Source organism: Caloenas nicobarica, chromosome 15 (assembly GCF_036013445.1).
Source record: "Caloenas nicobarica isolate bCalNic1 chromosome 15, bCalNic1.hap1, whole genome shotgun sequence".
Taxonomy (NCBI): domain Eukaryota; kingdom Metazoa; phylum Chordata; class Aves; order Columbiformes; family Columbidae; genus Caloenas; species Caloenas nicobarica.
The window spans coordinates 16608053-16621950 of record NC_088259.1 but is presented as its reverse complement, the minus strand read 5'-3'; the positions used below and the strand labels follow the sequence as shown (position 1 = coordinate 16621950).

General features: G+C 44.2%; 1 protein-coding gene across 1 annotated transcript in view; it reads right to left on the bottom strand.

Moving 5' to 3' along the window:
• Positions 1 to 5557: 5557 nt before the first annotated feature.
• KCNB1 (potassium voltage-gated channel subfamily B member 1) overlaps positions 5558 to 13898 on the bottom strand; it is a 113883-nt gene continuing 105542 nt past the window's right edge. The window contains exon 3 of the mRNA XM_065645529.1: positions 5558 to 8363. Coding sequence (XP_065501601.1) covers positions 6342 to 8363 — 2022 coding nt within the window. The 3' untranslated portion in view covers positions 5558 to 6341. The remainder of the gene's footprint in view (positions 8364 to 13898) is intronic.

Here is a 13898-nt window from a genome sequence, read left to right as displayed (position 1 = left end):
AGCTTTCTCTTCTAAGCCTCTACTGAAGACTTCTTGTGCGATGAAGCCAGAATCAAGCAAAGCAAAATTCTGAGTAGTATTTACAGATAGGAACACTTGTGGCACCCTACCATTGGTGTCAAAGGACACTTAGTTGTGGCTTAGCTAACACCAGCAACAAAGGGGATACGCACCCTGAACGCAGACTTTCAGTTTTCCTAAGGATTGCTTTGTCCAGCCAAGACAAAGTTTCAGTGCAAGAGCCTAAATCTGATCAGCACAGGGTGAAAAACACATGCTGGAATAGAAACACCTCTTCTTTGAAGGGCTGGTTGGTATTTGGGACGTTTCTGTCGTGGTGTGGGAGGGGGCTACCTATGGGGCTGAATTAAAGACTAATCCCATTGGAAGCTTTCTGTGGTTTGTTGACCAGGCTCAAGCAAACTTATTGGTATGGAAGGTGCCTTTTGAAGGGATTTATGTGATCTTTGATGTTAGATATGGTGGGCTATTGATTGCTTCCATAAAAAAGAAAAATCCCACCCGGTTTTGCTAACCTCATGTGGAAATGGTCTTGCTGATATATAATCACACACATAACAGAGTCTGCTGGTTATTCCGTTCATTTGGGTGGTATCTGGACTTTCTGAAACACATATGTTCCCAAATTAATTCTGTTTCCAGTTTATTGACTAGTGTGGTGGGCATATAAGAAAATCACACAAGCAGACAAAAGGAAATGGGGCCAAAATTCCATCTTTGGAAAAATCGTGGTCACTGAACAGCCTGCTGTGCAGACTCAAGAGGAAATGTTTATGCAGAGCTCCAGAACTAGCCCAAAGCTCTTTGTCGTGCCAAGCTTCAATGGGCCATGAGATAGCTTCAGGATGCACATTTATCTCATGGACTTTTTACTCAATTTGTGTGACAGTACAGCTATAAAGGAGTGAGGAAGATTTTTTTTTTTCTTAATTCCCCCATAATTTTTTCTCATTTCCTGATTTTGTCTGGGACTGAAAGTAGAAATTCCAAAACCCTGTGGGAGATGAAATTCTCGACCCTTCTCTTTTAACCCAGGAAAAACTCCCTTGAAAATGGGAGCTTTGCCTGAGCATCGTCAGGTCACTGCCTTAAAATAAGAGCCTGAATTGTGATGCTTGTCCCAACTTCATCATAATTATTAGGGCAGTCAGATTCAAATCCTGTCTCTTCTTTATACTCTCAGCTTAATCAGTGAAAATCTGGAAAAGCTCCACTGAAGTCCAGGCTGTGGCTTACGCTGGAGCCAGCGGCGTTCGCGGACATTTATGCTGCCATGACCGAGGGCAGGGTCTGGCCCCCTTTTGTGTTTCTCAGAAGGAATTTCTTTGTTTCTATAACCAGTCCCTTGTTATTTTTAAGTACCACAAACAGGAAAATACAAAAACATGACAACATCAGACAAACTCAGTGACCTTTCGCAGACGCACTTCCAGGAGGGATGCTGCAGGTGGTTTGGTTTTGTTTTTGTTTTTCAGAACGAAAGAAAATAACGACAACGAAACAGGGGAATCAGCTATGTAAATGAACACCAAGAAAGCTTCTAATATATTATTCTGTAATACAAAAAGAAGAAATCTGACTTGATTGCCCTATTAGAAATTTGCTAAAAATACAGATATATATTTATATTTTTATATATATATATATAATTTCTTTTAATCTGAACAGAAAAATAGACTACTCTGGAATGCATGAAAGTCACATGACTTTTCCATACATCAGGTACTTATAAAGCCAACACAATGGCAAACAGAAGGTACAGAGGTAACTAGAACATCTGTACTTTATTCAAGAACTATTTAAAGCCATATTCTCCCCAGGTGGGTGGTCCTAAAGCAACCTAAGGTAACACTTGTTCAGCCTGATTGCCGTAAGCCGAAGTGACTGACCAAACGAGAAGCTGGAGCTAATCAGGAGCGGCGGGGAAGCGACGTCCCCACCCCGCGCCGCGCGGGAGGGCAGCGCTGCCGCGCGGCTCCATCGCTTGGCTGCTTTATTCAGTAATTCTATTATTTGCTTTAAAATGAGGCGTTAAAAACTATTGGAGATCATGTTAGGTGGAGCTTACTGACAGAGAGAGAACTTGGCTTTAGAAACCTTGTCTTTGCGATGAGTTTTAAATACCCTTGTTATTTACTGTAAACTGTACCAGTCATAATTCTGTCAAGACATAAATATACAATAGGTACAAATATTAACAATACATTACAATTTTACAGAAGAGAGTACTGTTTTCCTTAGAAATGTGTATCATATTAGCTGCAAGGGAAGAAAAGGCTACAGTTTATCACAGCCATAGTTGCCAAAGAAACCGCTCTCCTCGGATGTGTTTCTGCGTGACTTGCACAGACAGATATTCAGATATTCCCCGGCATTTGACACACGGCGTGCTCAGGAAGGGAATGTGCGTTCCGCGGGTTTTCTTTTCCTCTCTCTTTTTTTTTTTTTTTGTTTCCCTTCTTCTACCTTTATTGATTCTCGAACCTTTCAGAAAAATGTGGATTTCACAGGAGACTTTGTTTCGTTTTTTTTTTTTTCTTTCCATAAGTGTGCTTAGGTGAAGTTTCTAAGAAAAGGCACTGAGAAATCTACTGCAATGTGACTGCTGTTTTCCTCTTTTCGAGGCTAAAACTCAAAGGATATTTGCCTCCTGGTTAAGAAAGCTGCACCCATTCCTTCCGCATATATATTATATATATATATTTTTAATATATATGTATTAAAAATGATGTTGATGGCGTAAGATACAAGCAAGCGCAGACATCACACGCACATACTCCTTTCAGATCTGATGTCTTCTGCAGCAGCAGGTGAAATTCTGTCAGCTTGCTTGATACATGATGCACAGTAAATTCACAGACCTGAATGCCAAATACCAGTGATTAAACTGCATGCTTTAGCTCGATGCACGAGATATTGCATATATTCCCCGACTTTAACGACCTTTGGGAAACATGTATCAAACAAACTATAAAATGAAATTGTCTTTCTAGTGTCTACAGGATTTGGTGAGCACTATGTTTTCAAAGCACTGCCTTTCCTTTTGTAATGAGTACAGAGTTAGTCTACCGTAGCTTTATGTTAGAGTAGATTTCCCAGTGCTTACATTATATATATGTGTATTACGTACACACACACATATATAGATACATACTTCATATTCAGACTTTATTTCATTAAAATAAATTAAACATACTTTCTTTTTAACTGGGCACAAAATGAGAGCTACATCTTCGTACACAAACAAGAAAGAAATGCTCTTCAAGCATATTATATGCTTAATTTTAAATTATTTGCTTTCTATAAGAAATCTATCGGACTTTGGCTATTCAGACTTAAAAGGTAGATTTTTAATGATACTTTTGAATTTGGCTTTCAAAAGTGACTCAATAAAATGCTACTTTAAAGGTAGGACTAAATAGATGAGATAAGGTGTGTGTCGTGAGTGATCACACAAGGCAGACAGAGGGCCTTTGGTTACAAGGAGAGTTGCACCAGTTGATTATCAGTTAAAAAATGATAGAATCGTTGATCTATACATTTTTGTCAGTGCCATCTATAAACCAAATACATCAATTTGGATGAGAGTGTGGTAAATACTACACTATATGGCTATATTTAAATATGTTCACTTTTGTGATATGTAAAATATGACTTCTTTTCCACATGAAAGCATCAGCTCTAAAAATATTTAACTTGGAAATCACTATTACTTACTTTATCAAAAAAATTTTCCCTGATTTTTCTTCTTTTTACAGTTGTGCTGATGGCAGACATGAATGATCACTGAAACATAGAGATCGTGTTAAGACTGTTCTCTTTAAAATTTCTCGTTGCCACTCTACGGCCTCAGAAAGCCACAGAACAAATCAGTATTTAAAGCTTATCTGCTGGAAAGTCACTTTACCTTTTTGTGACGGCTCAATCTTAACTAGTATCTCAGCAATACATCGGTTCCTCTAAGTACACTTGTATTTACTATGGCCAAATCCTAAAGTCCTTCACCAGGCAAAGGGCCGGCTCAGAGGAGCGGTGGTTTTGGCTGAGTGAAGGCAGAGCAAAAGCAAACGAGCCCCAGGAACTGGCCCTGCCTAAATACTCCGCAGAGTATCCTGTGCACGTGCGGACGCCTTGAACTTGTTTTGAGGATCTCCTGTGCCACTCTTTGCACGGCACGAGGTCTGTCCCGCTGCCGGCGGGCTGATTCGTGCGGCGGCAGCTCAGCCCTTCCTCGTGCCTTGCCCAGGGTCTCGCCTTGCTGGGGCACGAGGGTGACACCTGGGCGGGTGCCTGGGCCCCCCACCCCGGGATGGGAGCGGCTGAGCAGAGCAGAGTTCACTCCAACGCGTGTACAGTTTTGTGCCAAGGAGAGAGCTAACAAAGCTATCACCGTAACCCATAATAGTTCCTAAAACATATATGTGCTTATTGCTTTTGTCCGTACATGCTGCACTCACTATTACGGCTTACAGACAGAAGTACTGTACAGCTTGGACGGACAGACGTTTACATTCAGGACTAACCAACGGCTTTTTTTTTTTTTTTTAACAACAGGAAGGAACGAAAGCAGCGGACTCAGGGTCCCCTCCCGCCCGGCGCCCCGTGTCCCAGCACGACCCCGGACCTGCGCCGTGCAGACCCTCACACGCCCCGGCAGGTACTCAGAAATGGGTCAGGAAACGCTCATCGACAGAGTTATTTACAATTGTGGCTTACAGTAGAAACAGAGAACAACATAAAAGATTACCATCACAGTTATCACAGGACAGGTTGTGACTTGCTACAGGCGTGTAACAAATCACGGTCACGACAGGAGGCACAAATTAAAATAGTGCTTGGTTAAAGTGCTTGATTGTTACACTCTGCTATCCTACTCCAGCATCGCAACAACAACAACAACAAAAAGTCAACGTAAAGTGCTTTTCCCCCCCCCGAGATTAAAAACCAAAGACAAATTATTTCCTACACAATTTGACATAACTTTATTGAAACAATGATATTTTAAAAACCTAGGCTGGTGGCTGCTAGTTCTGTTCGTTTAAAATGGTCAGATCATTTTTTTTTTCTTTTTTCTTTTTTTTTTCGTTTAAAAATGACTGGATGTTACTAAAACATCAGGCCTGATTCTCCTGTCTCTCGCCGCTGCTCCGTGCCGCAGCCCCGCGGGAGCTGCTCCTGCCCGACCTCCTCGCGAGAGAGAGCACAGCCAGGCCGGGGCGGGTCGCTAACGAATCCCTCTTTTTGCATATTTATGTAACGCTTGCATATCTTTCACTGCACCGCTCGGGTGCAAAAAGCTTCAGACCGACCGGGTTCCTCTCCTGCGCCAAGGGCGAGACTTTGGCTGGCGCCTCGGCTGGGCGGGACGGGGCGGCCCGGGGAGCCGTCCCGGTACCCCCGGCACGTCCCGGCGGCAGGGCAGCCGGCGCCCGCCTTCCGCGGAGGGCCGGGCGGGAGCCGAGCTCTCCGTCCGGCCCTACGCTCCCCGGCGCGGGGAAGGGGGTCTGGCTGCGATGCCTCCGGCGATTCCTGCTTCTGCATGGCTCCTTCGGCCTCCCCAGCTGTGGGTCCCCCGAGGGCCGCGCGCTGGCCCGGGGGCAGGTGCCGGTTTTTAGCGGAGGGTAAGTGCGAGTTTCACTATGTCCTAGGGGATGTTTGGAATTAAGATACAAGTGGTGCAACTCACCCTGCTGATATTTCAAAAGAAAGCATCAGGTCCTACAGGATATCGTATTATTAAACACATACAGAGCATTTTAATAATTGGTTTCTCTAGACGGTTATTTGTTTTAAATGGTTTTTTTCACTTGGATTTTCTAATAATGCAAGTGTTCCCTGTTACCTTTAGACATATTATCCATCAGAGAAAGCTGTAGACCGGGAACAGCTGCCCTGAAGCAGTGAGCATTGTGGTTTTGATAGCTTTATACCAACCCCAGCAATTTATTCCAGAGTTCAAATCTGGCTGCCTTGGCATCCTTTATGGAACTAACGCAAATCAGATATTAATATTTCCAAAAGGAGCTCTAGCGTTCAAGGGGAATGGATGGATATTTGGTCACATTGGCTTCACTGGACAACATGAAAGGAGATCAATGTGTGATCATGATTTGCAATCCTTATTTTTGACTGATGTGGGCAATGTCTTTAGAGTTGTTTCAGAGAAGGACATTTTCACAAACCCACACTGGACCTCCCCCAGACTTTTAGAAACAGGTGGCTTGTTTCAGCCAAGTTCATGCCATGCAGAAGCTCTTTTTTTTTGTGTTGACTGTAAGGACATTCCTTTAAACTTTCAGTAAGTTCTTTTGGAGCCCACCTCAGATGCTTTGATCATGTGTGTTAGCATGTCCTCCGCTGCCTGGTAACACATGGACTTCTGGGGAAATGTGATTTTCTAGTCTGACAGTCTCCTGATTGCCCTGGGTTCTTCCAGTGATACCTTCCATGGAGTAAATGCAGTTTTGCCCTATTAGCTTAGGGGAGGTGGGTAAAGCAGCAGCTTCTAGATGGTTCTTCTCTGTTCTATAAACATTGTCCTTTTGCTTTAGATAGCCACTGTTTGTAACATTGTACTTGGGACTCACATTTCCAGGCGGGCTCGAATCGTAGAGCAGCTGACCTTCATCGTCAGTGTCAGCATCTATGTATTTGTGTATACCAGCATCATGGAAGTTGAAAGCTATGGCTGTCTGCGTCTCTGGTGACTTTGGCGGTGTTCTTGCACTCGCAGTTGTGTAGATGGAGGTTTCTGGGCTCATGAGAGATCTGTCAGAGAGTAAGGAAGTATCTGTGCCAGCAGAGGCAGCTCCCCTGCCCTTGAGAGGCTCTGGATATATTCTCAGTACATTTGATGCTGGTACTAATGTGCTGGTGTCCTCTTCCATGAAGTTGACTTTCAGAGATCTTAGTTTTAAAGGGTTACTGGCCTTTATGGAGCTTTTAGGACTTTCTATGAAAAAAGCAGAACGGTGGCTGCCTTCAGAACTTGGGTTCATCTCCACAAATCTGGCACCGCTCCCCTCTGGCCTGCTCTGCTCCTGGATCACGTTGATGCCACCTTTGCAGGGAAGGGTAGCGAGTGGGCTGTGGGAAAACCTCCCGGAGTCGGGGAACTCCGCTGCACAACTGATGAAGCTGTCGATGCTGGACATGCTCCTCATGTCAATGATCCCATCAGCACGAGTCGTCAGCAAGGGCACCATAGGGCCAGGGAGGGTTTCCATTTCTAGCTCTTCCTTTTGCTTTCCAGGCTGACTTGACTCTTTAGTATTAAGGTTTGGCTGGGACTGAGTCTTTGCCATTTTGTTGTACATGTCCTCCAGCTGTTGGACGTTCAGGTGCTGGGGACTTGAAGATGACCTGGCTTTTTCTGGAGAGCCTTGTTCCTTAGTTTCAAAGGATTTACTAGAGCTAGTTTCAGAGAGAGTTCTCTTGGTCCATTTCCATTTGCTGGGAGATAAGTGATTGTCCTGAACTTTATCCTTCTTAGCTATGCTTTCTCCGTTCTTTTCAACCACAATGTCCATGAGTTCTATACTACGGGCAAATGCATCCTTCATGTTCATGGAAACAATACTGCCATTCCGTTTCGCTCTTTCAAGAGCTTCCCTGCGCTTAATGGCTTTCTCCTGCCTCTTCTGCTCTTTGTAGAACTCAGAGAAGTTATTGACAATAATTGGGATGGGAAGAGCAATCACCAGCACTCCAGCAATGCAGCACAGTCCTCCTACTATTTTACCTAAAAGTGTCTTGGGGTAGATGTCTCCATAGCCTACTGTTGTCATGGTGATTGTTGCCCACCAGAAAGAAGCTGGGATGCTCTTGAATTTCGTATCATCCTCATCTTTTTCTGCAAAGAACACTAAACTGGAAAAGATCATAATGCCCATGGCCAAAAACAAGATGAGTAATCCAAGCTCATTGTAACTCCTCCTCAGTGTAAACCCCAAGGACTGTAAACCTGTTGAGTGCCGGGCGAGCTTTAGAATCCGGAGTATCCTCATAATCCGAAATATTTGGACCACTCGTCGTACATTTTGGAACTGAAGTACACTTTTATTGGATTCTGTGAGGAAGATAGTGACATAGTACGGTAAGATAGCTAGCAAATCAATAGCATTCAGCGGGCCTTTGAAAAACTTCCATTTCTTAGGCGAGGATAGGAACCGCAAGAGGTATTCCATTGTAAACCATGCAATGCACACTGCTTCCACGTGGGCAAGTTGGGGATTATCTGTGGTCTGCCCAAATTCATCCACGCCTTGTAGTTCAGGAAGTGTGTTAAGGGACAAGGCAATTGTAGATAGTACAATAAACATGATGGAAATGATTGCCAAAATCTGGAAAGGAAAGAGAAAACAGTGAGTTCATCTCAGAACATATTACTCTATCATTGCCGTTAATGCGTGGCTGTGTTTCCACTTACGCATTTCAAGACTAATTTTGCCCTAAGTACACAGAAGTCAGGTAACCAATGGATCATGAGGTGATTTTATTTTGGAAGCTGCTTTAGCTATGTCAGATGTATAAAGGAGATGAAGCATCTACTTCAACTCCTGTGCCTTCATCTCTGTGTAGTCAAGGAACACGTACCAAGCAGCTAGGATGCCAGGAGGGCTGCGAAGCAGTGCACAGCAGGAGCTTTTGATTAACTACTAATTAGGTGCCCAACAAAGCCCATCTGGACAGCAGGCTCTGAAATCTAAGTGAGAAGGAATGCAATTGTGAATGCAAGATTCGATCAGAGTGATGTCCTCCATTTAATGCACGATTACAACTGTAATTTTGGGTGCCTATGGCTAATTACAGAGACGTGTGTACAATTCTACTACATATAAGCATACAAGTAATACACTGTATTTTAATGACTCATCTCTAATTTGAAACTTGACGGTTGTGAAATACATGAAAACTTTACCAAGCTTTCTAAAACATTTTGAGCTCTGAACTTCTCTGCACATGACGGACTGGCCATCCTGGCTCCTCATCGCAACCAGGGGAAGGAGGGAACTCGTCCAGGCAAACCAAACCGCACAACACTGAGACAGTCGAGGCAGGGTAGGTCCGACCACTGGAGAGCTCGTCCGTTATCAGAAACCAGCTCTGGGGCTGAAGAGTGCAATGAGAAGAGAAGGGTCTACAGTGAGCAGCCTCTCTAAAAATCCACATAAATCTGATAAGATCATCTGTGCAGAGCCGGAAAGCGTGACGTGCTCGATTAGTGTATTTGCAGCTTTCAGCTGCCATAGACGGTCTGTCCTTCCATACCTGTTTTATATAGGCATTAATACTATACTTTCCACTTTCCCTAATTACATTTTCTTTCAAAGTCATTTTAGGGAGGTTTTAGAGCTGACAGATAATTTCAGGAGTGGCTTTTTTTTTCTGCTGGTGAATTCTTTCTCTAGTTTGTTAATTGGGTAGGAACATATCTAGTTTCTTAGGTTACTGCCAAAATACAGCAATGATTTCCAAACACACGTATATGTGACTAATGTTTTATGTATTCATTTCGGTGTAAGCTGGTCCCTTATGCTCGCTTTTCTCCTGCTTGATAGAAAAGCAGCATGAAATCAGTTGCAACGTATGTGCACAATGACTAGATACACAATATTAAGCCATGAATTATAGAATGTGTGACAATAGTTTTGCATCATGAATTGCAAATCTGACACACTCCTCTCTTGCCCATATAACTAGATTTTAGGTTTCCTCACAGTGACCTTTCTCAGCCAGCCTCACCGTACCAGAATAGCCACAGTTACCACCCGGGGCACTGGCGAAAGAAATTCTTGCAGGATTTCTCCTCAGGCAAGCCCAGCAAGACACCTTACAGTCAGATTTCTGAACATTTATCCCGAAACTGACCGTCACTAGAGTGGAACAAGTCTTGCTGCTGTAGGAGGACCATGCAGATCCAACATAGTTCAGAAGCACTGTGGTCTTCTCTAGAAGAGCCTCACCTCTTCTCCAGAGATGAAAGGTAGGAATGGTCTACAAAGGTTGGAAGCTTCACGTGAATTAAACTCGTACAGCAAGCTAAGCTATGGCTTTTAGAGAAAAGCCCATATACCTTAAAAAAATACAAATTTAAGGCAAGACTTTCCATTTTGAAGTTTTGATTTCAACAAGCGTTTTAAAATCCACTTGCTATTAAGCAAATCCCTTCCAAATCAATGTAATTACATCATTTACCTTTTAACTCACTAAAAGGTACTATATACCTTTGATTTGTACATGACACTGCAGACCTAGCAATTTAATCTGAAGAATGAGATTTGACTAGAAACAAAAATTAGCTCCATTAAACACTCTGGTTTTATTGTCTAAATTGGATTAAATGGAAGAAGTGAATGGAGTAAATGGCCTCCTATGCAATGCTCTAGTACTGGGAATTTTAGAATAGCTTCGTTTTCAGTTACTAAATTGCTACCAGGAAAAACGCTGGAAAGATTCCTTCCCCTTTTTAAACAAGTTGCCTAAACGAGTGTTTGTTGTTAGCTGTGCTGTGCACCCTCACGGTGCTAGTGAACATCTCGCCTCTTTCTCGCCACCTTCCTCTTCCACAAATTTGCTGCTCAAATACAAACAACCCCCAAAAGCTTGTGAAATAGGGGGTTTGCTCTGTCAAGAGATTTCTCAGGTCAGTGAGCCAAAGGAGCTGTAGGAAAGACTTGGGGGGTGCAAAAAAATAGGAAGAACCATGGGATGAAGAGAAGCAGGGAGGGATGCAGGGAAGAGTGCTTGAACTGATGGATTTAAACTCAAGAGAATAAAATGTAAGTTGAGTGTCTCAGGGTGAAGTGGGGAGAAATTTAGATGATAACTACTTCTGCATGGTTGGTTCTTTCACAAGACCATCTTCTCCTGAAGCCCAGATAATACCCCCAAGAAGCAGGGAGCCAGATCAGCTTTCCTAGAAGGTTCTTTTAGCGGTTTTGCTGTCATTTCTTTGTTTACAACGCAACATTTCTGAAGGTGTTTGGGATGTTTTCAATGGCAATTTTGATTTTTTTCTTGGTTTTATCTCGGGCCACTATACACAGAAGGGCTTATTTGTCGACTTAGCTGTGCCTAGTGTGTTTTATCTCCCTCACTTTCAGTGTAAATATTAACAATCCATCTTTATTCAGTGGATGGCATCCCGCAGCAGTAATTGGTGTCAAACCTTCTGTTTTCTTTGATATACCTTCCTGCTTTGAAGATCAAGGAAATACCAGATAAACATAAATTTGAAAACTAGGAGATCTGAGGGTAAAATTTGTTTTTGGTTTAGCCGATTTAGCCATGGAGCTAAGACATAAACAGAGAGAAGCATTCATCACTTCTCCTGCAAGTTGCAGCAAGATGGTACCTGCACACTTACGATACAGATTTTCCTCCTAATTGATCTGCTGCAATCATACATCTTTGTGAATCATGTCAGGCTAAGAAAAACTTCTAAATGCGAGTTCACTGTCCTCAGGTATCCAAAGCACTTTTCAGTTGGAAAGTACAAACAATTGAGAGGTGAAGTATCTCCGGTGGGGTTTAGAGGATCCTTCTCTAAAGCATGCCTCGTCCTGGTAGCACCCAGCAGCCAACAAAAACCACCCAAGGAGCGGTTACCACAGAAAACTGGATCCAGCTGCTGCTGCCGCTGCTCTATCCCAACGTATTTACAGTCCGGGATTTCAGATTTTAGAAATCACAGTCTAATGAGGTGTCCTATCTTGCGCATACTGAACCTCTAACTTGGCAGCTCTTATTTTCCACTGTCAGTAATGAGAGACAGAAAGCTGAAGGAAAGACGTTTACAGCCCCAAGAACGCCTCCAGAGATGCTTTGTGTAGCAGGCAGCCTTTCCATTCGATTGCTGGCCTTTCCGCCTTCCCTTCCTCTTCCAGGTTCGCTTCTCTTTCACAAGAAAAGCCGATGGGACAGATTCACGCTTGAGCAGGAACGATTCCTCTGGAGCCAATGAGGCTCCAGCTGGTCACTGGAAAAAAGTGCCCGTTGGCTCTGTACCACAGCACTGACCCAAAGCCTGGCTGCCGCACCAGCTGCTAACTGCTGCAAAAATGAAACAAGCACGGGGAGAGGGCCTCCTGCTGCAGCACTAGTTTTCATGAGTCCTTAAACAGCACGCAACATGGCCTTGTGCTGGTGAAAACTGTTGGACTGGCAACCAAAGAGCTGAGGTTTAACAGGCTCGTGTGCAGAAAGGTCCTTAGAGTGCAGGCTTGGACCTGCAGAAGGAACAGGGGCAGGAAAGTTCAGACATTGCCTCCGATAGGTTGCATGAGAAAAGCTGTGTATTTCCCTTCTTCGTTTCTGTATTTACTCTTGCATTTCACCTGTAGCAACACACCATAAATTGTGAAATACCCCATCAGGTACTTTTCTGGTTGTCTTGCAGAGGACATTGGATGGGCTCCTAATGACAACACTGGCTTGCAGTGCAAGTCTCAGTAGGCAGGGGCAGGGTTCCAGAAAAAACTTCTCCTCTGCTAAATTGACTGCTTTGCAAAGATTTTTATTGAGCGAATCTCTGGGTTGCTGCTATTATTCCTTTGTGGAAGCTAAACAACCCAAGGACTGGCAGGGCAAGGTTTTGAATTAATTTAAAGCAGTTGCCTCTAAGTGATTAACACGGTTGTACATGCGTGCCGGCTATTACCCACGCAAATGAGACAAGCGAGCTGATTATGTAAGTGTAGCCAGTTCATGTGCAACTGTTGCTTCCCGAGGCAGGGCGGATGTGCCGCGCTGCCAGCTGTTAGCCCCCCAAACCCGGGCAGGCAGCCCCGGCGCCCACCTTTAGGAGACAGCCCTGCGCTGGGCCTGATCCCGCCGGCCCCAGGGGGTCGCGCTCTGTGTTGGCAAGGTCTGCGCTCACCCCCCGCGGGAAAAGGGCTCCCACGAAGAAGCCGGTCTGTTCAGAAATTTCCCATCTCTCTCCCTCAGGCTCGTGGTAGCAGAAGTTTGTGGGCAGCGAAGTTGTGCATGCCACCCCCAGACGGCGCAGAGCGGGTTTTAGGCAGCAGGGACTAACCCAGCGTTCAGGTTTGGGGTTATTTATTGCTTGATGATCTGTTCTTTGCACTGCTAAAGGCGCTAACTAAGGGCAAGGCATAAGATCACAGACTTTCAAGGCCATTAAAATGAAAGAGAATTGGCCGTCCAAATCCCATAGAGGGCTCTAAAATCTCAGTGTAAGCATCGGAGATCTATCCGCTCATGGCAACATGCCCTATGCTTTTTCTGTCTTCATACTCAGTGATGAAGCTGATATAGCAAAGAGAAGGGGTGGTGTGTGGGAGAGAGTAGGAGGGTATTTGAATATAGATTCAATATTCTTGGAAATACGATGAGGAAATTGTTATGTAATCAAGAAGTTCAATAATGGTTTTGTCTAATGCGCTTTTTTAGCTCCATCAAGGCCTGCAGAATAAACTTGGCATCAGGACCAGGTTTCATTCATATGCTCCGTTTACTGAGGGATTTTTCCTGCAGCCCCCCTAGTTGCCCAAGGAAACAGCATCCTTCGAGTCGGAGGGCCCAGCTCCATCCTGCCGTGTCTATGCCAGCCCGTCTCCCCAGGCTCTGAGAAGCAGGGAGCACGGTGTATTTTGAGCATTATCCCACGTGCTGCAGGGTGCGGAAACAGATGGAGAGTTCCTTAATCTCCTCCTCGCTTCATTCTGCATGGGAATAACGTCTCCTGCTCATGTCTGTGGTATTTCTTGACAGGGACTTGTTTTAGGAAACATCTCTTCACTAGAAAATGCCTGTTTATTCATTAACTGAAAGAGTTTGCAGAACATGGTCACTTCTGACGTCATGATTCTGACCACTGGGCTTGCAGGAAGCTTTTTTCTAGAAAACACTGAGGC